Source organism: Chanos chanos, chromosome 7 (assembly GCF_902362185.1).
Source record: "Chanos chanos chromosome 7, fChaCha1.1, whole genome shotgun sequence".
Taxonomy (NCBI): Eukaryota; Metazoa; Chordata; class Actinopteri; order Gonorynchiformes; family Chanidae; genus Chanos; species Chanos chanos.
The window spans coordinates 37608307-37633307 of NC_044501.1; the positions used below are offsets into that span (position 1 = coordinate 37608307).

A 25001-nucleotide genomic window follows, 5' to 3' on the forward strand; every position below is an offset into this window, starting at 1 on the left:
ATATACACATTACCGGACATCACATCTCATTTAGACACTAACATGTAACACATAGAGACAGGTCATATCATCTTTTGTCTTGCTACACCAGAATTGAGAGGGTGAATAAACCAAGATGAGAGAGTGATGAAGACATACGTCTGTTAACCTTTGTCAGCCTGTACTTCAACTCAGATACTTGTTTTCTTATTTACTGCTAGTACTACTGAACCCATTTAAATGATGAGATACTAAAGGAGCTACTCTACGAATGAAAATGATGTTGAAGGAAGCATAATTTTATTAAATACACTGCATCATTGAGATGGTCATGTGTTACAGACATTATTTGAAGTTAATAAGTTTAGTTATCAAATATGAATGAATGTGAATGTTAAGATTGCATTGTGATTAAACACTACTGCAGAATGACTTGGTCAGTGAAAGTTGGGAAAGAGAGAGAGAGGGACAAAGAGAAAGAGAGAGAGATGGAGGGAGAGAGAGAGAGAGAGAGAGAGAGAGACAGGGAGAGAGAGCTTTGAACAGTGCAGCATGCCAGAAGAAACTGAGGAAAAAAATAGCAAGAGAAAAAAGCAACAGTGTAAACCAATGTCATCTTGAAGTCGTTGTTGTAGCTTCAGTGGATGTCTCTAAATTTTAATGTTTTGTCTTTCCTTAACTGAGTTCTGCTCCATTCCCTCTCTACATATGTGATTGAGACCACACTCAAATATTTCCTGAGTGGGTTTTTTGGTTTTTAAAACTTTAACACAAATTATAAAGTACTTTTGCAATAATCAAAATAATTATTATTTTCAAATAATGAAAAAGAGAAAAATGCATCACTCCACTGTAATATAATATTTCAAGTCTAGATTATAGTAATTCGCTGAAAATTCATTCAGTGTGATTGACAGGAGTAATGATCAATGGAGTAGAGTTTCTACCTCCATCATTAGGCCAGGGGCAAAAGTATGGACAGAGTATCTCTGTGAAAATTTGATCAGTGAAAGAATAGATATGAGATCTGGCCTCCACATCATAAAAGGAGACCAGACCCTCCTCATAATCCACAAACACCCCCACCCTCTGGAGTTTCTGTTTCAGAGAGAGGAGGACTGGGGTATCAGCCAGAGCCTTATACTCATTCCTATTCCACAGACTGATAGTCCAGTATCCATTCTCAGGGCTCCATGTAGAGAACTCCTTCCTGTTGACTGATTTTGTGGCCACTCCTAAAGTCCAGTCAGTCTTCCCGCTGACCTGCACCTCATAGTAAAATCGTCCTGTGGTGAACTCCTCCTTTCCAAGGACACTGAGCCAATAATTAAATCTCTCTGGGTTGTCAGGGAGTTTCTGTTGTGTTTCTCCATCTCTCACTTTTTTCCCATCATCAGACAGTATGAGTTTTGGATGAGCTGTATCAGGATTCAGAGTCACATCCACTGTGGAAAATAAATGAAGAGAATATTGATTTGTGTGTGTTAACATTAATTAACTACAGATTATAAGAGTAATCCCAAGCTTTGAACCCCCAGGAGGGTTACCTGCTTTTCTTTAGCTGATCCATGAATGCTCTGGATGAGAATAGGCAGAAACAAGTTCTCGCTCATAAGCGAGCCAGCCCAATCCACACTGTTGCAGCATTAATGTTTGACTTCTGGTTATGATGTCACTCCATACCACTAATCAATCTTATGTCTAGATCGCAAGGTACTTCACGTGATAATGTTTAAGAAGATTACATTGGCTGTGCAATGTATTTTGTTGATTTGGGAAATCGCATGTCAGCATCTGCACTTGGATAGCTGGCATGGCAAACAGTCAAGAGTTGTCATAAACTATGTCTGCATTTATTCTGTAATATTTGTTTATCTGTACAAACCTACCTAACCATCCCATCACTCTGTTTGCTAAACTCGACAAGTTAGCATTCTCTTTGTATTCAGACACAGGCTATTTCGACTACATATGATGCAGTCTCCTTAGTCTGGGGAAAAAAAGCCCTACCTCATACTGCAGAATGTCTGAACCCACTGAAAAAAAGCGAAAGCGCTGGCAAACCAAATTATCAATCTGGAAAAGTAAAGAATCAGACTTTCTGGTTTGGTTTTATTTTGCAAGAATAAAGTCGTAATTGAACGAGAATAAAGCTGTAATTTTAGGATGTTGTTTTAGATGGGAAATATTAGTAGAGCAGCAGAAACGTTGAGCATATCATGAAGTTATACTTAAGTACAGGTTTCACAAATAATGGAATGCTTAATCTTTTGGCACACCAGCACCACGTTATCATAAGTATAAGGACTTCAACTTGTGTTGCATGGCACAACGTCGTGTTTAGTAGTGGTGTAGCTTGCCCACCATTAGTATGGGGGAGGAAGTGCAGCCGCTCAGAGACTTTTGTGTTCCATTTGAACCCGGAAGTTGGAATTTTCCAAGTTCCCAAACGGACATTTCAACGGCAACGTCCCCTGAAGTCGGATTTCAAACTCGGAAAGTCGGAGGAACCTCACCAACCCTGACTTAAAAATCCAAGATGGCTGCCCCCAGTGGTGAAGTAGTGAAAGCTGTAATACTGTTTATTGGCACCTCTGTCTTAGTTGTGTCTCATTAAATCAGTCGTTCATACAGTACGACTGTAAACATGTTGCTACGGTGTTTCTATGCGCAAAATACCACTTAATGTGTTGTTATCAACTGGTATTGCTAATAATGGCTAACAATAGCTAACCTGGCTAAACCGATCAACTCAGGTGTGACGTCATTCTCAGCTCCGAGTTCTGACTTGTGAGGCAGATGGAATGTAATACTAGAGCTACAGCTGAAGGCAGGTAAGGAGCGGCTACTTCAGGAAAGGGCTTCTTCCCAAGCAGGTTCTAGTGTAGCTACTAGGTGTGTACCCGAATACGAACACAACATTCAGGAAAGCACAAATTATGCAATGGAAACAGATATTTTTTCTGTCCGAAGTTGCTCGTTATTACTCGGGGAAAAAAATATGATTGTATGCGCGTCAGCCATTATGTTTCTTCAGATCGATACATATCATTGTGGATGGCCACAAGATAAAAATGCCCATTCTGTTTGCAATATAGGACTCTGATTTCACTAACTGGTCGTTTCATTTACTACACATTATTGAAAAGTGATCGCTGTATTTTTTAGCCGCTCCCACTGAGACAAAAGCCTGGCGTGGCATCTGCCCCCCCCCCCCCCCCCCAACCTGTAGTCTTTAGCTGTAAATGCTAATTTCCTCCATTAAAAACAGTGGAAAGTCATTTCATGTACTACACATTATTGAAAAGTGATTGCTATGATCTGTAGTCATCCCCTGCTGAGTCAGTGCACATAACTTCCGAACTGCAGTAACATTAACACATCAAGAATCGCGAATGCAGCATCACTGGAATTTCAGATTACTCCCTTCAACTGCAGGATGTTTTTCTATATATCTTTTCTATCTGTAAATATCTTCTATTTCCAATGCAAAACAGAATCTTTTGATTTATAAAACATTTTTTTAAGTTTCTGATTGTTCAGCGTCCCCCCAGTTAAAGGGTGGTTGTGGGGTTCAGACAGTTCATATGACCAATATTAAATCAATTGGATGCCGTGAAGGCACAGAAATTGCATTGTCAATGAATATTAGGTTAGAAAATACAACATTTGCCCGATTTAATGTGACTTCCATTATAAACCACGCCCACTTTCAGTCTACTATCCGAGTACAGATGCAGAGAATTTGTGTTTTTGAACTTGTGTGACCTTTTTGGGTTTAAGGTGGTTAAACCTTTTAATAATTTCCTGGGGGTTAGATTCCCCTTGGTGGCGCTGTCGACACTACAAATTTTTAACACAAATACCAACTCCTCCCTCCCAGTTTCTGCTATGCATGCCACACTTGCACTATGGCAATAAAGTTCTGGAATCTTCAAACAGCAGGCTTAGGTTCAGACTGTCTTCTCGCCCATTTTGTTGGTAATGTATTTTCCTGAAAATGATGTTTTTTCCCTTGTGAAATTGCTATTTTATTCTCGTTAAATAACGACTTTATTCTCATTATATTATGATTTTTTTTCTCAATTATGACTTGATTCTCGATAAATGACGACTTTATTCTTGAAATCTTAGAATTTTTTTTTCCCTCAATGTGGCCCTAGTACTCCGTCATATGCAGCATACGCTATGATATCTTGGTAGTGCCACCGCCTTTAGGCTTCCTGTTTCTATCTCAAATGGCGAGAAAACGGTGCATTTAGCTGCTGGAATTAAGAAAATTTTCCTGGGGCATCTGGGGAAATGCCCCTGGAACCCCCTATAGGTCTGAGTTTACCCAATGTTCTTGCCCCCCCTTTTAAACTCGTTCCGGCACCGCTGGCTACTACATGTAACATACCGTTGCTATGGAACTATTTCTTTTGGTGGAAGCACTAAAAATCATTCTTAAATCAAAAAAATAATTTTTAAATCAATATTTTGTGTCAAATTATCGATTTTCTATCGATCAGAAAAATATTACTGAATGATATAATCATACACAGTGTTTTAATATTGAATTTAATGATATGATGAGACTCACCTTTATATTTTCTTCGTGTCCTGTTAAACTCTGAAAACAGATGATAAATGTTAAGAGTTTTATGCATTTGATGTCAATACGAGCATCGTGTCATATGTCTATGATAATTAGTCTTGACTGTTATAAATGTGACTCTTACAGTTATGTGTTGGGAAGATTAATAAACACTCAATGACATGAACAATAAGCTGGTTTAGTAACACAATGGAATTTACATTAAAGAGAAGGAATAAATCCAACTCACAGTTTCACAGAGTAAGTATCTGTTTTTAAATCTTAAACGAGCTAAGGTGAGTGAGTTGAAATCACTGATGTGTACACATGTTGAGATTCGAATATTTTTCCATGTATGACTAGACAATATTGGCAGTCTTACTAGATGAGAACCAGAAATGTCTGAAAATGTACCCTAAAGACCTATCGTCTTCTATAACTGTTACAGATATGTTATGGAGAGGCCTTATCATCTTCTCATTCTTTTTGATCTTTCCAAAGCTATTGCTAAGCTGATGACAGTAAACACTTTCTGTCCTTCTCACTCTCTTCCTCCCAGTTAACTGAGGAGATCTCTGTCTGCCTGTCTGATATATCCACATAGGTGACCATCTGTCTGTCGTACACTACCCCTCTCACACCACCAAAAACCTCAGAGTTTACTTTTCACAAACTTTTCTGGACAAATCACTGGTGAGAGGAGAACTTGCTGTTTCTTCCTCAACATCAGGAAGTTCTGGCCATTACTGATCAATTGAATCACTTAGCTCCTAAAAACAGCCATTGATGATATGTAGACTAGACTCCTACAGGCAATGGGAGGTACAATAGGAGGTGCTATAACTCTGCTGTAAGGTGGCTTCATTAATGTGACTGTGACTTGCTGAAATTCTCCCCCACTGTCCCTCTGTTCTGATCATTCCACATGTATTCACTATTTTTACACTAATTCACAACATAGATAAAATAATCATTAACATCTTCACAAACACTGTTCATACAACAAGCCAGTATCTCCCTTTAGTACCATAATTGACATGGTATTTAATCAACAAAGACTTCAGTTTTATGACTGGACTGCAGGCACTTACAATGGATGTTTATTGATTTAATTTTAGTGGGAGGCACTGAGTCCAAACTGTAAGGTACTAAGACTAAAACTTTTTTTTGTTTTGAAACGGAAGAAAACACCAGATAGTGACTTTCATATTATTTTAAGATATGGAAAACATCCATAGCTCATCAATTTTCCATGTGATTAATTTCTTTTAACATTTCTGATGAGCAATGTCACTGAAATTACTTGCTGGTATACTACTGGCTGACAGTGACTGTGACTGTTAAGTTCCTGCTTGATTGACAAGGTAGGTAGAAATGGTCAGTTCGTGACACAAAGGGGAGCAATTCCATAAATTGCAGGTTAAAGCATAATTAATTCCCATTTTTACATTTAAACCACTCTGGAACAAAGATTCTGTGACGACATTCATGATGATATTTTCTTGGATATTTTAATTTCGTTTGAGTCGAGTTAATTAGCCTTCAGTAAACTAGTTCAGTTAGGCTATGTTCTGTTCTGTTAGCTCTTTGATTGGTCTAGTGGTGCATATTAATCCTCTTTATCAAGTGTTTGCATCGATGTTGAATTATTGTAAATCATATGCTGATTATTATTTTATATTATTATGTGTGAGTAAACTTTACTTTTGATAGAAGGTAATCTAATTTGATGTTGCTGGCGGCATCATAATTTCCAGAATGTTCATGAAAGACATGAGCTTCATAATGCTTACACAGCTGTAGTAATGAATATTTTTGATTATTTCATAATTTTACATTGATGATTTACATTATGCTTGCTCATATATATTTTAAAATGTTTATTCAGGATACTTTTCACTAAAAGGGGCCAGTGTGTGAGAAGGCTAGGCTAGCCTGTGTTATAAAACATAGCCCCATTACTAATAATGAAATTTTGTTTGAGTATTCTGATTGTGATATGATTGTCCACTTGTTGTATTACATTATGTTTGCTTGGTGGAACTGCACTGTAGTAATTTTGATTATTTATGCATTTCATTTGCTTATTTATTGTATTTCATAATCAAATTTCCCAATAACATTATTTAGCCAATTAAACAGACAATGACTTCATTTCAAAACACTGGTGTCTGCATCATTTCTCTCATCAGGCCTAGATGTCTGCTTACCCTATTGAGTTACAGTAACATATTAATAGCTTGACAACAGACATGCAGCTGCCTTTAATTAATAATAAATCTGTTTTTAGTGAGATAAATCAGAGTCATTAAAGCTGATACGGTGTCACATAACTGAACTAAAAGGAACCTCACCTTCATCAATTTGCTTCTGTTTCTCTGAAAATGAAAAAACACATACTGAGTATTAGTGTATTACTCATGTCATTATATTTTTTCAGTGGATGCCAAAGTTTACAACATATGACTGTATGCTAATTTCATTATTCTGATCTGAGAGCATAGGCACTCTAGTTCATGAAATAACTGTTGTAATAAAAATGTAAATGTCATGTTGCTCTATTTCAAAGATGCCACATTCATCTATAACTAAATTTGATCAAATCTTACTTCATTAAACAAATGTAGTAGAAAAAGATTTAAAAACAACAACAACAACAAAAAACAAGGCGTAAATATAACACAATTACACAGAACAATCAAAAAAGACACAAATACAGGCATTCACCTTTAAATTTAAGAAAACTCCAGACAATAATAATTAATCCAGCACCAATAAATAAAACTAATACTGAAATCCAGATGATATGTCTTCTCCAGGTATGAAAAACTTGACCTGTAATACAAAACAGAAAAAGATTTACATCACAGTTGTGTGTGCCATAGACTCTGGGTTATATTGTGCATCTGATCTACAGTTAAAATGGCATTAGGGACGGTCTGTTTTGTTTGTTTAGTGAGAATTTTTGGAGAACTGTATATAACTTGTGTAACAGGATACAAAACCTGAAGGAATCTAAATGGCATTTTCTGAAATCTTAGCAAATCAGCATTTCTGATTTTTAAAAAATCACATTTAGAATTGCTGGAACAGATGATGATGCCTCCTCCTTTCTCAGCACATTTTATGGTGATGTCCTTATTGTCCTATAGTTCAGTCATTGCTTGTCTGTCTTGAGGAGAGAGGTTGTAAAGGGAACCTTTCTGAAGTCCCACTCTGTCAGACATTCATAGTTGGAGGGGCTAATGCTAAGAGTTATTGAAATTGTCTATTTCCAGCGAATGGTTTCACACTCAACACTATCACTGAAATCTTGGGTTTTGCACCATACATGAGGTCTAATAAGAAGGGAAAAAAAATAATGTCATTGACTAAGAAAAGTCAGTCTTTAATCTGATTCATTTTCCAATAGCTTTTTGCTCGGTGCGCCCTACTGAGTATAGGTAATGTGTGTATCTGAAATGATAATGATGGTTAGCTGTTCCTCCTTTCTGGTCATCTCAGTGGAGCCCTTTCTATATCCTCTGCACTTCGTATTCTTCAGTTTTGTATGTTTTGGATGAGGTGTTTCTTGAAGAAAAAGTAATGTCTGGTTGAAGTAAGATTCTTTGTGTGTATCACTGTGTTCACTAATTATCTGTTAATTGTTTGTGTCTGTGGATTCGATATCTGATGCTGATTGTTTGTAATATAGAATTACTTACTTGATATAACAATCCCTGTCTCCTTCATATGATCTCTCAGTATTACTCTGCAGTAGAACCTGTTGGTGTCACTGTCCTGTACAGTGACACGTTTTTTAACATGGAAACTTTCTGTGTCTCTAAGTGTCTCTGTATCTTCAGCAGGGAGAAGCTTTCCATCACTGTTCAGCCACAGAACTTCAGGTTCAGGGTTCCAGCCTTTAATTTCACACAGTAGATGAAGTCCCCCATCTGTACTGTAGCCCTCCATAGAGATCACAGGGTAGGTTCCCACAGCTAATAAAAGCCAAAATTACAAAGAGAGCCATTGTTAGCAACGAACATAAATATAACCATGACACTAATCCTTTTTAAATGAATATATTTCTGACCTGCAACGCTGACACTGAATGCAATATCATCAATCCAGTTTTCAGACCGGACCACACATTTGTATTCTCCTTCATCAGTGGTCTTCACTCTGGAGAGTTTTAATGAAGCGTTGCCTTTCTGTAGTTCCTCTTTAAACAGTGATGTCCTCCCTCTGTAAGACTGAATCTGATTTTTACTTTCAGCTCCACCCTCATATAAATGCAGCAGTAAATCTGATGTATGGAGTTTAAACCACTCCACTGTCATGTCCACAGCACTGATGTTGGGTTTGAGAGAACAGGGCAGAATCAGATCTTCTCCAGCCCCAACAACAAGAGGACCATCTGGACCAACAACCTGAAACTGATCTGGAATCAGACAAACAGAGCTGAAAAAAAAGAAAGTCCTCATGCAAAGTGATGAGCTACTAGGATAGTGTAACTTGTACAAAACACATCCACCTCCTTGGCATACACAGTCTTGTAAGCTACAATCACACACACACACACACACACACACACACACACACACACACAATATCACACCAAGATGTAAAAGTTTAAATAATGGTTTACCTGATCTGGACACTGTAATGCAGTGAAGGAAGAAAAGAATTGTAAGATGTGAATTCATTCCTTTAAAAAACGGTTCCATAAAATGCGACTGAATGTACAGGTTGCCAAACTAAAACCCTTTTACTGTCTCCAAGTAAAGGAATTATCTTGTAATGGCAGACTATATTCCCACCTAGAAGCACATGTTTTTAAGGACATTTACATTCATTAACCTCACAACTCAAACTTAAAAATTCAGAGCTTCGCAGTATGTTAAAGGAAGTCTCAAATGTACTTTCTGTTTCATACAGTTTATGGTGATCACATTGCTGCACGTTTCCCATAAACAGTTGATCATTAACCTTACCTAAATCCTTTGTCTCCACCTCTTAATGATTGAAGTGTCTAAAGCAGAGGTTTTCAGTGGGTAACTCGTGGGCCACATGAATCCCGAGGCGCATTTTCATTTAGCCCCTACAGATGTTTCATACTTTAACGCAGAAACTGCCATTTATAAAATAGTGTCTGACATTTGAACCAAATTTCAGAAAACTCGCCATTGACAGGGGCCTCTCCTACTTTTCAAAGGTCCTTCTCTCATGTGTCACTTCTTTTCTGAGTTTTTTTTTTTTTGTTACTAAGAACAAATAAAGAGTTTATTTCAAGTTGTTCAAGGTCATTCAGGTTCATCCTACTGTTTCAGGTATCACAGGCATCGTCTCTGATGCAGGTGCACTTGACATTCTTGTTCAGTTATCTGACTTATATGTTATATGAGTTATATGATCTTTCATACATAAATTTATACGAGCAATTACATATCACGTAAGTGCGATCTAAATTTTAATTTTCAGATAAAATTTCATACTACATTGATATAGAACCATCAGAGAGAAAAGTTTATTTTCATCTTTTCATGATGTTTTTTAACCTGTAGAACCTGTTAGTAAACAGATTCCATCACACACAGAAACACACAGACACCTTTGAACTGCCACACACACCTAAACGTATTATAAAACTCAATCAATCAACTCTACAACAACAGGAAGTACTTCAGCTTTTTTTTTTTCAAACACTGAATCAATGCCCTTAATCTTTGTTTATAACTCTATAAAAGACTGTGCTAAGGAGCGTTTATGACTTGATAGCACACAGATAGAGTGACCTGCAAAAACACACAAACAACTAAACACAGACACACATTCAACAGTTATGTGATAGGGTCAGATTTCATCTGCTCATTTATGTTTGATTTGGGGATTTGTCTGGTTTTTCTGCCTCTCCGTGCCTCATACTGTGTGCCTGTCCAACAGTGTATAGTGTACAGTGTATAATGTATAGCATATAGTGTGCAGTGAACAGTGTATAGTGTACAGTGTACAGTCTATAGTGTACAGTGAACAGTGTATAGTGTATAGTATGCAGTGTACAGTGTATAGTGAACATTGTATAGTATATAGTGAAAAGTGTACAATGTATAGTGTACAGTGTATAATGTATAGTGTGCAGTGTATAGTATATAGTGCACAGTGTATAGTATATAGTGAACAGTGTATAGTGTATAGTGTACAGTGTACAGTGTATAGAGTATAGTGTACAGTGTATACTGTACAGTGTCTTATTGTAGCCCCTGACTCTTTCTTCACTCTTTTTTTCCAATTGTTTTTGTGTGGATAACGTGTCCATTTTGTGCAAAACGTATCCATACTGACAGCACCGCAAGACCTCTACTGAGTTAAGCAGAAATCAGATTTTAGCCGGGCACATGACCGAAGGGTTACCAGTTTGATTCCTATGACTGACATCCATGGCTGCGTGTCCTTGGGCAAGGCATTTAGCCCCAATGCCCCCCGGGCACAAGGAATGCTGCCCACTGCTCCTGCGTTTGGTGTGTGTGTGTTCACTACCAGTGTGTTGGATAGGTTAAATGCAGAAGACAAATTTACTGCTCACTGTTCACATTGTGTGTGTGCGATTACAGAGATTTACATTATTGCTATTATTGGTCAGTGATCCTCCCCGAGGTGAAAATTCAGTTCAGTTTTATGTGTGTGTATCCTTGTTTAAAAAAGACATTGTCAGAAAAATTGTTTCACCTGACATCACGCCAAAGTCCTTCAGTGAACAAGCATAAGGCATTAATGATGATAAACATTATGTTAGGGCCGGTGAGGCCTGGTAGACTGAGGACCCAAAAGCAGACTCAGAGGACAGAATGTATCATAGCAGATGTTTAAAGAAGTCTTATTCTCCAAAAAATCCAAAAGACTGAATCACGGTGACGGTACCAGTAGGCAGAGACAAAGGCAGTAGTCAAAAACAGGCAGAGAAGGTCAGGCACAGAGAGACAGGAACAGACAGACAAGACATGCATGACAGGACACAAGGAAAACATGGGCTAGGATCTGGAAGAGCAGGGCTGGACCGTGACACATTATTTGTTCACCACAGAAATATTAAGAGAGCCAGTCATAATCTGATATGTCTGGAAGATGTCGGGTTACATGATACATGTTCAGCTCAAACTGCCATAGTTTAGGATCAGATCTAAATTCTGATTACACCCAAATAAACACTTTGAATATTCTCATGGTTGTCTTTGGAGTCATTGATCTCACGGTCAGTAACCTAAACATAACACTTTATCATCAGCACTACTTTTATCTGTAGATTATACTCAGTGTTTTTTTTAGTTATGAGAACAGGTGCTTCCAATCCTGGATGTCTAATATCTCTGGGACAGGAAGCAGACACAGTGTCAATAATGTGTGAAAAAACTAGATAATGTCTCTATGGTTTAGTTAAAATGTTCATTAACATGACAGCAGCAGGGCTTCCTCAGTGTGGAGTGTCAGAGAGGGTTTTGCACCTGCTCTGTGCTTAGACTACCAGCCCTGGAAGAAAAGTGGGGTTTCTCTCTCTGTCTTTCTCTCTCTCACTCACTTTGTGAGTGTGTGAGTGTGTGTGCGTGAGAGAGAGAGAGAGAGAGAGAATGAGTTACAAAACTTGTGTGCTGTAAATAAGATACATAGAGCACTATTTCTTTTCAGAGAGATTTAGTAGGGTTCATTTTAACAGGATGAAATAAAAATGACTTTCAAATAAAAAATTAAATAACGATATAATAAAAATATAAATTAAAAGGAGATAACTAATGTAATTTTTTTTCTGTATCTCCTGTTCCTGGTCTACAGGATGAAGAGGAGGGTACCACACCATGTGCGCATCATAAATCCCCTTCTCTGTCTGTCACTGTCTCTGTCTGTCTGTCTGTCTGTCTGTCTTCCTCTCTCTCTCTCTCTCTCTGTTTCTCTGATGTCAAGAAAGCAAAAGAGTCATAGCGGTATAAGATATCTGATTAATATGTACTGAATTATCACTCATTCATTCATTCATTTTCTAAGCTGCTTAACCTAGTTAGGATCCAGCACCCCCTGTGACCCTATCCTAGCGCTCATAGGGCAAAAGGCAGGAAAACACCTTGGACAGGTCGCCAGTCCGTCACAGGGCAAACACACTCACACCTAGGGGCAATTCAGTGTCTCGCCTAACCTGCATGTCTTTGGACTGTGGGAGGAAACCAGAGCTCCCAGAGGAAACCCACGCAGACACAGGGAGAACATGCAAGCTCCATACAGAAAGGCCAGGGAAACGAACCCGGGAACCTTCTTGCTGTGAGGAGACAGCGTTACCCACTGTGCCACCGTGCTGCCATTTTATATTAATTTACTTTTTTTTTAGACCAGAAAATTCATTCTGTTTGACTGACAGGAGTGATGGCCAATGGAGCAGAGTTTGTACCTTCGTCGTTACTACAGGGACTGAAGTATGGATAGAGTTTCTCAGTGAAAGACTGACCAGTGAAAGAGTAGATATGAGACTTGGTCTCCACAACATAAAAGGAGACCAGACCCTCCTTATAATCCACAAACACCCCCACCTTCTGGGGTTTCTGTTTCAGAGAGAGGAGGACAGGAGAATCATAAAGAGCCATATATTCAGTACCATTCTTCAGACACACGGTCCAGAATCCACTCTTAGGGCTCAGTGTAATAAACCTCTCCCTGTTAACTGACTCTTTGACCACTCCTATATCCCACTCAGTTTTCCCGCTGACCTGCACCTCATTGTAAAATCTCCCTGAGGAGAACCCTTCCTTTCCCAGGACACTGAACCGGTTGGTAATCCTCTTAGAGTTGTCAGGGAGATCTTGTTGTTTGTTTCCATGCATCACTTGTTTTCCACCATCAGACAGGAAGAGATTGGGATGAGCAGTATCAGGATCCAGAGTCACATCCTCTGTGAAAAATACAGAAAATAATGTAGATGTGTGTATTAATACAATTCAGCTATAGATTGTAGCTTTATCTTTCTTAAAGTTTTATTTGTTTTAGTACACAGTATTTATTAAAACAAAGTGTGTGTTGTGAACCCTATGTCGTGGCAATGACATAGTGAAACAGACAAGAAAACTAATGGTTGTAGGTTTGAATCCCAAGCATAATGGTTCATTGCTGGTGTGTGTGTGAGTTAGACACTGAACCCTATGGTTACTCCAGAAGTGTGTGTGACATAGAAAGTCATATTCATAAGGTTCTTTGGTTAAGTCTATCAGCTGTAGAACTGGGCCATTAGACATGTTTAAATGATCAACTTTTGTATCCACTGAGGAAAATGTATACAATAACGATTTAAACGTGTTATAATATCATAGATAATTATTATGAAGGTTAATAACTGTTTGAATCAGGAAGTTTTGAATAAACTACTAAAGCCCTCATGAAACAGGTATAGAGTTCAACTGTTAATCTAACATCTCACGATTAGACTCATTTACACTCACAGAATCATATGGAGAAAAGACTCTCTACGTTGCAGTACGTGGAGCAGTAACTGTTTTACTAATTCTGAAATGAAATATTGCTCATAGAGCAGGAAGACAGAGAGATAGATAGAGAGAATCCTGCAGATTCACTCTAAACAACATCAGGAAACACGTGCATAGCAGCAACCCCCATCCCAAAATCAGATAAAACGCTGCTATCCTCAAATTGGCATTCAGCGAGTTAGCTGTCATATTGTCCGTCCATTTCTAAATCCATCCATTTTGTGTTCAGAGCACTGAGCAATACATAGTGTTTTGAGAATAACTGTTATAACTGGGTTCAGATTCTTAAATTAGTTTACAGTTATGGCTAAGTGAGGATATTATTTACTCCAATATTCATGGCGATCCGTTACCTAGAGCTTATCTATACCGTTGGCACGACGGACCAGATCAGCAGAAATGTTACTACATCGTATCAACACACTCACTGTTTCTATAGCAGTGATACAGAATGTTTAGTAAATGATTCAGAAAGTAAAGGATAAAAAGAGACCCACTTGCATATTCTCTTCTTGTCCTGTTAAACTCTGAAAACAGATAATGAACATTATAAGTCATGTATTTTATTATCAAATTCAAATTCAAATTCAAATTTTGCTTGCCACACAACACAGCAATACACAATACAACGTGCAGTGAAATGCCTATTCTAACTGTCCGAATGATAAAAAGAGCAAGACAGAGATAAGGATAAAAAAGAATATACATAACTTAATAAACAGAACATTAATAGAATATAACAGAATATAAAGAATGTAATATAAGAATGTAAAATAAGGGAGAATTTAAAAATACAGTATAAAATATGTGCATGTATATGTATATGTCTGTGTGTGTGTGTGTGTGTGTGTGTGTGTGTGTGTGTATATAAGAGAAGGTAGAAACGGAGGTAAAGTGCAGATATGTGCAGTTTATGTGCAAGGTAGTGAGCTGTGCAACATCAACATCAACATCAACATCAGGCTGAGGTAGTTTGGTGAATGAGATGAGATGTAATAGAATGAGATGTAATAGAATGACTGTAATAGAATTATGTCATATGTATACAATAAACAGTCTATCATTGTAAATGTGACTCGTGTTGGCCGGTGTTGAGAAGGTAAATAAAAACTCAATGACATGAACAATAAACTGGCTCATCCAGAATTTAGACCTAAATGAAATGACTAGCATCACCATGGGATTAAGATTAAAAGTGGAGATTCAGCACAACTAAAGTCTCACCCAGTATAAGTGCCTTATGTTAGGCATCGCAACCAGAGTTCAAACGAGTGAACTGAAATCATTGATGTTAATAAGCTGTGTTAAGATTTTAATATTGTTCCCTTTATAAATTGAAAATCTCGGCCGTGGTACTATGAGAGAGTCAGAAGTTTCTGAGAACACAGCCTACTGTTCAGTAAATTCTCAGCATTTATGCATATATTTTCAATTTTTATGCATATATTGTGGATATTGTCATCTTCTATCCTTATTCTTTTAGATCTGTCCAAAATCGTTGCTATGCTGACGACAGCCAACACTTTCTTTCCTTCCCACTCTTTTCCTCTCAGTTAACAGAGCACATCTCAGTCTGGCTGATATATCCACATACTGCAAGTGTCCAATTGTCACCTTAAAGATGACCTGGACAGGACAGAGCTCACCTGGTTTCCCATTAAACCTACTCTGCTGCAGGACCTCTCCATACAGACAGGCAACTCATCCAACAGCACCAAGAACCTCAGAGTTCTCGTGGACAAGCTTCTGTGTTCAGATCACTGTTACGACCAGAGCTTGTTATATCCTCCTGAACATCAGTAGGGTCTAGCCATCACCCATCTCATAAAACAGCCATTTGTGTTCTCCAGACTTTACCACTGCAAGCAACTGGAGGTGCTATGGAGGTGCGTGACCTGCCCAAATTCTCCCTCACTGCCCTTCTGCTCATCTCATTCCACATCTATTCACTATTTCTACAGTAATCTACTAAAAAACTAAAACAATCATTTTATCTCTCTCCACAAACAAACACTCTTTTCATTTAACATGGGCCTGGTTTTGATAATTTTTAAAAAAGTCTATAGGCAGTCATTCATCAGTTCTCTACCCATAAAGTTTAGTATGGTGAAAAGTTGAAAAGTTAAGGACTTCAAAGTTAGCTGAAGTATCATTTTAGGCAAAAATACATCTAGAAATCAGAGCTGAGAGAAGAACGAGACTCACCCTCTTGTATCTGTGTCTCTTTGTCCTTGAGATATCCTGTAAATACACATTGCAAGCAGTAATATAGTTATTAATAACAGACATGAATCTTTTTTCTATTTTGTAAGTTATGTTGTAATTATGTCTATATCTTAATTTTTTTCTTTTAGATCAAAACATTAAACAACCAAAAACTTAATATACTCTTCAAATTTGAACAGCTTAGTGAGTCACATTAATCTTTTAATGTGATAGACTGTGATCAACAATTTTACTTTTGAGATGATGAGACTGAATTGTTGAATTGAACAACTGAATCGTATTTTTAACAAAACACCAAGGTCTCAGTTAATGTGTGTGTATCGAACTGTTATCAACCACACATCACACACATGTTCATACTAACAGGATCAAGGATCAGTAGTGATTAAATGAGACTTATTTGCATATTCTCTTCGTGACCTGGTAAACTCTGGAAATGGACAATAAACATTTTCAGTAATAAATAGTTTCTACTGATTTGAAGACTTTTCTGGTGGAGCAGATTGGGCTGTTTCACTGCTAAGAGAATTTAAACTAAATCTAATTTAGTGGAAGTGTAACACGATTCCCTTACAATTACTTTTAATAAAAGAGACGCCAAAGTGTTAAAACAAGATCTGATATCACAACATCAGTTTAATCAATTTGCCTCTCTCACTCTCTCTCTCTCTCTCTCTCTCTCTTTCTGAAAATTAAAAAAAAAAAGTTATGGATTCTAGTATATATTCCTTGTGTCTTAGTCCAGTAATTCAAATGGATGTTTACAAAATGACTGAATTTGATTAAATCTGAATTTGTTAATCAAATGAGAAGGGGAAAAAAATATATACCACACAGTGCAATCAGACACAATGTCAACATTTCATTATAAAGTCACACAATGATTTAAAAAAAGAAAAGTCTAAGACCTCACCTTTCATTCTGTGGGACCCCAATATCATTATAATGATTAGTCCGACAGCGAAGACAAGAAAAAGAACTGAGGTCCAGATGATAGGAGCCCTCCAGGTATGAAAAACTGTGCCTGAGATACATTTTAAGAGATATTTGCAGTGTGAAAAAAAAACCCAACAAACAAAAGTTTTCATTTCACTTTACTGTAGAAGCTGGATATATGAGTATTGAGTTATGTACTCCAGATGACAATCACTGCCTCCTTCATATGGTCTCTCAGCATTGCTCTGCAGTAGAACCTGTTGGTGTTACCGTCCTGTGCAGTGACACGTTTTTTAACATGGAATCTTTCTGGGTCACCGAGTGTCTCTGTATCTTCAGCAGGGAGGTTTCCATCATTGTCCAGCCACACAACTTCAGGTTCAGGCCACCAGTTATTTGATTCACACAGCAGACTGACCCCTTTACCAATACTGTAGCCCTCCATAGAGATCACTGGCTGGGTTCCCACAGCTGTTAAAAGCAGTGACAGCAAAGACAGTCATTGTCAGAAAAGATGGTGGAAGTAGCAACCATTAATTATGCTTTAAATGAGGAACGAGTGTCACCTTCAACATTGACTTGAACCGTAATATCGTCAGACCAGTCTTTTGACTGGATATAACATTTGAGTGTTAATGAAGTGTTGCCCTTCTGCAGTTCCTCTTTAAACAGTGATGTCCTCCCTCTGTAAGACTGAAACTGATATTCATTCCTGTCAACATCATCTTTGTATAAATGCACCAGTGAGTCTAATGTATTGAGTCTAAACCACTCCATTCTCATGTCCACAGCACTGATGTGAGTCAGATCTTCACCAGCTTCAACAACAAGAAGACCATCTGGACCAACAACCTGAAACTGATCCGGAATCAGACATACAGAGTTGAAAAATACATTCCTCATTCAAAATGATGAGCTAATGAGGCAACATAACTTGTACAAAACACACCCATGTCTTTTGGTAAGTAAGTCAACTCTACACACACGCAGTCAAGATACACATACACACATAATCACACCAAAGTGTAAAGATTCAAAGTATGGTTTACCTGATCTGGACACAGTAATGTATTGAAGGAAGAGAAACACTGCAAGTAGGGATTTCATTGGTAAAAGAAACAGTTCCGTAAAAAACACAACCGAATGTGCAGTTTAGCAAACTAAAATGCATTCTACTATTTCCAGTTAAAATACTTATCTTGTCATGAAAAGACAATATGCTAAACTAGAAGCACACAGTCTGAAGGACATTTATACCTATGAGCCTCACAATTAAAATTTGTTTTGCAAAAAACAAAAAACAACCGTAAATGTACTTTAAACAGGTTAAATATGTGTCTCTCATGGGTAATGGGCATACACACTTTTTACCACTCACACACACACACACACACACACACACAGACACACACACACACACACACACACACACACACACACATACACACACGTTAACAATGGCATACACACTCATTACTCAGCTATGCGGGAGCAGATTAAATTTTTTAAACACTTAATTGATGTCCTTTGCTATTAACTGTCTAGGGACTTTACTAGGGATAGATAACAATTTATCACACAGATACAGTGACATGAGAAAGCACGCAACCACCTGCACATTAGCACACATTCAACAGTTAGTGTAATAAGATGAAATCTTTTCTCTTCACATCTGATTTTGTTCACCGTCTCTCCTATTGGCAGAATCAGCTCTAACGTATCAATATAAGCAAACATTTAATATCTACCTCTGAAAACAAGTTCTATATTATTTCTGAAGACTGAGGCTATGCACTGTACAACATAAGTAATGATGGGATCACGTCATGGAATATTCCAGATCTTTATTGTATATACACTCATGTGGTTAGAATATAATCTCATTTTCTGTATTTTGATTTGAATGCTAGATGTATGCAGTACTCTATATAAACTCTCTGTTCTCTCTCTGTCGCTCTGTCTTGCTCTCTCTGTCTTTGTCTCTCTCTCTCCCTCTAAAACATGTCTTTCTCAGCAGACTTGGGTGTCATGACCTTCTCTGCCACAAGGGGACAGCATCACGAGTACACAGGAAGAGGCTGTATTCCTAAAGTTCTGACAAGATCTGAGAGTCTTTACGAATCCCCCCCCCCCCCCCCCCCCATTTGCCACTGCGCCCCAGCCCCTGTTAAAAAATAACAAATCACTTATTGGATACCTGTCTGCTTTTCTGTTTGTCTTGCACTTCCTGCTTTTTACCACTGGGAAGTGTGAATTACAGTGAGCAAAGCCGAGAGAAACTTGACCCAATGTAACCTCTCCTGGATAAGACATGAACTATTCTGGTAAACACTGTATTTTCCCCACTGAAAACTGTTTTACAGATTAAAATAAAATAAACTAATATTAAAATAAAATTAATATTACAATAAAATAGACCAGGAGCTCATTTCAATAGTTTAAATTAGATTTAGATTTTTTTTTTTTTTTTTTAACAACAGACATGCTCACAAAACTGCTTTTCCAGATACCAAACCTGAAACTTTCACTGGGCAGGCCTAAGACAACAATCCTGAGGAAAAACATGCTTTGTTTACTATAGAAACCTTGAGAAAACCAATCAGTGTTAGAGAGGTAAGAATATAATCTATCCAGGTGATCTCACATTCCTGGAGTTCATTCAAGCATCATCTGCATTCCAGTAGGAGAAGCTTGTTTGACTTCTTCTCTCTTCACTCTTTCATTCTTACACCACACAGGCATATCTAGGGTATCACATAAAGTAACATGTTAACCCTCAGTTCACTGGTAAAGAGTGGTTAGATTAGATGGTTTATTTATAAATGTGAACAATTAAGTGACATTAACAATAAGAGCTGCAGCAGTGAAGGGAGTAATGACATGATATATATAATGATCAGGAACTGTATTTAACAGGAAACAAGGAAATAATGAGAGAAAATGGACAGCTGCAAAGGGAAAGGACAGTTACATGTTCAACATACATGCCCTGGCTGGGTTCTGAGGTTCTAGTAGTTCTGGGACAGGAGGCGTCTATAATATGAGCAAACTACATGATGTCTCTATGTTTTAGTTAAAAGGTTCAGTAACATGGTGCCAGCAAAGGTAGAAACAATCATTAAAGTCCAGCTGATCTTAACTCCAACGTAAATTTAATATAAATGAATCAGGAGACAAGCATCTCTGTAGTAAATCTCTGTAGTAAATCTGATAGAGATGAGGTGAATGGAACTCCTGCCTCTGTTATCAGACAACAGGATGAAGGAAAAAGTCTTCAGATTTCTACTCCACAACTGCAGTTAACATTTGAGTCTGTCTCCCACTCCCTGGATGCCCCCCCCCCCCCCCCAGGTCTCTCTTCTTCACTGACCCTCAGTCATTTATCATAAGGCAAGGAAAGGAAACTTGGTAATGGTAAAGGTAAAATGGTAGTGAAAGAAAATTGGTAATGAATTCATAAAATAATACAGAGTTACATGTGACACAGAGTGAGTATCTGTCTGCATGTACCTTTTCAGATTAACGTGTATTAAAATAATGAAGAATTCCTTAAAATAATGAAGAATTCCTATATCACGAACTAGTTGTGTTATTTAAATGATATAGCACTAAATTATTCCATGCTTGATAGTAAGTGTGAGGAACTATGATAACTTGGTATCTCCCGCCCCATCTCATATAACTTTACCTGTTGGGCCCAAACACTTCAAATTTGGACTCATCCATCCATAGCACTCAGTCCCAGGCCCTCTTTGTCTGATTCTTGTGTTTCTGATGTAACTTTCTGTATCTAATGTTGAATAAATTGGGATTCAGGCGAAACTAAGGCACATTTGCCATACACACACAACATGCAATGACATCCAAGCTACACACAAGAAGGCTAACAACGAATGACAGACAATAACAACAGCCTCGCTACCTTAGGTAGACCTGAATGAAAGAGCTACGTGGGTATGAACTATTACTCACAAAGAGGCACACTTAACCAAAGAGAAACTATCTGAGTGACGTTGTGGAGTTACTTAAACTAACTGTAGTGAGGGAAGGACAGGAAAGGGAGAAGAGCAGGCCCAACCGCGTTCAGGTATGAGAGACTTTAGAGTTATTGAGGTTGACTTTAGGAAACCATGACTAAGATTTCTTGTCGACAGCAGAGGAGTCTTTAACTGTTGCGGATTCTCCTAAGAGGTGAGACTGGGCTGATTCTTTGCAAGTAGGATGGAATGGATGGACTACATGACAGCTGACTGATACACAAAGCTCAGGTGAAGCTCGACTGAACCGTAGGCAAGGGGGGGTCTAGCACTTTATCAGATTTGGAAATGGGTAGTGCCGCTAGCTTTTTGGGGGGTATCACCGCTTAGAGGGAGGAGACATTCTTTGGAATTCTGAAAGTGTTCATCTGAGCTCAGTTTAAGAAATTTTACATAACTTTTTCCAGGTTAGGAATGGTAAAACTATGTCAGTAAATGTGAATATATGAGTTCTGGTCGTTGAATCTAAAATCACTGCTGCTTTTCTCTCTTCTTGATTCAGGACCAGTTCACTCCTATGAAAACATTTACTGAGATGAAAGGTATGTGTTAAAATGACTAGTGAAACTGAACTTAAAAAAGAAAAAGTTTGACAACTACAGCAAAATATTAACAAAATTTTATTCTTTAATTTTTAATTCCTATAGTGTTACAAACAATACTTCTAATCATATTAGGCTCTCCTGATAAATTAATTATAATTAAATTATGTAAAGTGGCCTAATACAGTGAAAATTCAGTCTGTTATTCAGTCTGTTTGACAGGAGTGATGATCAGTGGTGAACTGCCTGAGTGATCTTCACAGATTCTGAAGTATGGATAGAGTTTCTCAAGGAAAGTCTGACAAGTGAAAGAGTAGATCAGATATTTGGTCCCAACTTCATAAAAAGTCACCTGGCCATCTTCATAATCCACAAACACCCCCACCTTGTTAGGGCTTTCCTTTAGGGAGAACTGGACTTTGGTTGAGTCCAGAGCTGTATATTTACAGCCTAAACATCTCCAGATATGTCTCAGAGTCCAGTATCCATTCTCAGGATTAAGTATAACCTTCCCCTTTCTGTTAACCGATTCCCTGGTGACTCCTAATTCCCAGACCTCGTTCCTACTGAGATCCACCTCATAATAAAATCTCCTTGAGGAGAATCCCTCCTTTCCCAGAACACCAAGATGATGATCAAACCTCTTTGGGTTATTGGGGAGATCCTGCTGCGTGGGCTGATACATCACTCTTTTCCCATCTGTAGACACCATGAGTCTGGGATGAGCTGTATCAGGATCCAGAGTCACATCCACTGTGGAAAATACAAAAAGCAGAGACAGAAATGACATTTTCTTTCAGCATCATCTATATCAGTGTTTCACCCTTATGAACAATGACACTTACTGGATCACACGTAATGCTCATGTCAACTTTGTCTCTCATTGTGACAAACTGGGTGAGAGACTGGATGCATGTGCAGTTAACCACAGGGCAGACCAGGAAACAAAGGAACAGGAACATGGGACAAGGACAAGGCGGACTCACAAACTAATGACATAGCCGTGTTCTCACAGAATGGAATACAGTGTTACAGGTTGAGCAAGGCTTAGACACAACAAGGCAAGAATATCAGGTAGACAGGAAGAATTAAACTCAGAACTGCTTGTGTCACAAATGTACATCAGGAAAAGACTTCACAGTGTGAACTAAGTAGAAGCTTTGGTATTTATACGAAAAGAAAAGCAGGCTTGATTGCTCAAAACAAGTGAACAGGATGATTGAATGATTAACTGATTGAATACAATAATACAAGGCACTGACTAAACGATGTAAACTGAACTGTAACAGGTCACCGGAGGGGCAGAGAGCCTGGGGTAACACTCATTACCAAAACAAACAAACAAACAAACAAACAAACAAACAAACAAACAAACAAACAAAGACTCACCAGCATATCTTCTTCTTCTCCAGTCAAGTTCTGTATATAAACAATGAGCATTTCAGCATTACACTATTCCAGCATTATTTTTTTTGCCTTTGATAAATGTTTTCATTATTATTAAAGAATTGTTTGTAGTTCAGCAGTTGCTAGCTACCAGGGAGTAGAATGAAAAAAAAAATCACTCACATGAAAAAGTAGTAATACAAGTGTTCACGGTCAAATAACAAACTAGTTCATTTAAAAGAAACTTTAGACTCAGATGAAAGAGTCGGTTGGACACACACTTTCTTTACAGGTTATTTATTATCTGAACTGCGTGTGACTTTTCATATTTGATATTCTGTGTATATCGTATATCCTTCCCACTCTCTTTCTCCCAGATCACTGAGAGGATTTCTAATAACCCTGTCATACACTGTGTTTTATAAAAAGTTAACAAGACATTGATATGAGGTGAGGCGTTATTTCAAGGTCTTAGAGAAAAATCACAATCACTCACCATTTTGTATTGCTTTCTGTTTTTCCTTGTCAAACTCTGTAAACAGACGTGCATTTTTAATAAGAGGTAAATAGCTCATTGGTCTGTGTGCAGTACACAACTATATCTGTCTGTTAACTGAACATATCAACCCGTGTACCCTCACTACAATGTTGTAGTTTTTTCAAGACCTGCTATTCTCTAGATAACAGAGTAAAGCCCTGAATAATCTGTATGTTGTGGGGCGTAAGTGACCTTTCACAATGTTGTCTCAGAGTCTGAGAGAAAAACACAACTTTATAAAATGCTATACTATTCAAATTATTAAAATAGTCACATGGAGAAATGGATCAAACCTTTTCATAATTCAATAAAAACAATATTTGAGATGTATACAGTATGTGACTGCTTGAAAAGTCATCAGTTTTCATCTTATTCACATAGTATTATATTACATAATATTTGGACACAAAAGTTCTAACGGTTTTACTACTTTTGCTGTAAGAGAAGGAGGGGGGTCTCCTAATATGAATAATATGAATAAAACCCAGGCGTTCATAGTTATGAATCTCTGGTTCTGCTCTGCTGCTATGGCTGGTGATGTTTCAGGATGGTGGCTGTATACTCCTTTTCATGGCAAAGGGGGCTATGGCTCTGGTCTCACTGACTGGTCAAACAGTGACAATCTGTTTACAACGATCATGTGATCAAAACAAGTTTATAATACCACTGGGTGATAATAGCTCTCCACCTTTACCTCTGGCATGCTGCAACACACCAGAACCAGCACTGCATGCATCCTCCCCTCTTCTCTCTCTCTCTTTCTCTCCCTCTCTCTTTCTCTGTCTCTCTCACACGCACACACACACACACACACACTCACTCTCTATGTTTTCCACATTACTGTGGTATTTTACTGTAGGATTCTAGGAATGTTCACACATGTAACATGTAACTGCATACAGGAAGCAATATTGTTGATAAAACTGTGTTTCCATCAACATCAGTTTCCTCGTTAGCACAGCTCCTTCAACAACTCAGTAACTCAGCATTTACGGATGTCATTTTAACAAGAAAACAATGGGGCAGATTAAAGAACCATATCAATCTAATACTGAATCTTTACAATGAAATTAAATGGCCACAGTAGACTATAAAGCCACTCATATGCAGAAATGACAAACTAAAACTACTTTCTCACTTTTTCTCTTTCTCTCTATCCATCTGTTTCTCTCTCTTTCATGCATTACAGCTAAATGTAGTTTGCCGAGGACCGCTTAGAGAATGAAACCCAAAGGGCAGAAAATGCGTCAGTCCAGTATCTTGATCCTATACTTTTCTCTT

General features: G+C 37.9%; 2 protein-coding genes across 2 annotated transcripts in view; both read right to left on the minus strand.

Moving 5' to 3' along the window:
• Positions 1-876: 876 nt before the first annotated feature.
• On the minus strand, positions 877-17662 carry LOC115816324 (butyrophilin subfamily 1 member A1-like). Its single transcript, XM_030779279.1, has 7 exons — positions 17416-17662; positions 13173-13466; positions 8631-8978; positions 8260-8535; positions 7328-7390; positions 6910-6933; positions 877-1424 (listed from the first exon to the last, which is right to left on the minus strand). Exons 1-7 carry the CDS (start codon positions 17660-17662, stop codon positions 877-879), a joined length of 1800 nt encoding a protein of 599 aa, XP_030635139.1.
• A 1737-nt stretch (positions 17663-19399) lies between these two features.
• Positions 19400-25001, minus strand: part of LOC115816325 (uncharacterized) — a 30140-nt gene continuing 24538 nt past the window's right edge. The window contains exons 12-14 of the mRNA XM_030779281.1: positions 22058-22522; positions 19918-19961; positions 19400-19444 (exon numbers count right to left, since the gene is read on the minus strand). Of these exons, the coding sequence (XP_030635141.1) occupies positions 19400-19444; positions 19918-19961; positions 22058-22522 (554 nt within the window). The remainder of the gene's footprint in view (positions 19445-19917; positions 19962-22057; positions 22523-25001) is intronic.

What these genes read in the sequence shown, in the direction of transcription:
- LOC115816324 (XM_030779279.1), bottom strand. Translation starts at nt 17,662, where the DNA reads ATGGAGGGCTACAGTATTGGTAAAGGGGTCAGTCTGCTGTGTGAATCA. An exon ending in ATTCAGTGTCAGCGTTGCAG is followed by an intron (nt 8,536 to 8,630) that starts GTCAGAAATATA and finishes GGCTTTTATTAG; the next exon opens with CTGTGGGAACCTACCCTGTG. An exon ending in GACAGGGATTGTTATATCAA is followed by an intron (nt 7,391 to 8,259) that starts GTAAGTAATTCT and finishes TTTGTATTACAG; the next exon opens with GTCAAGTTTTTCATACCTGG.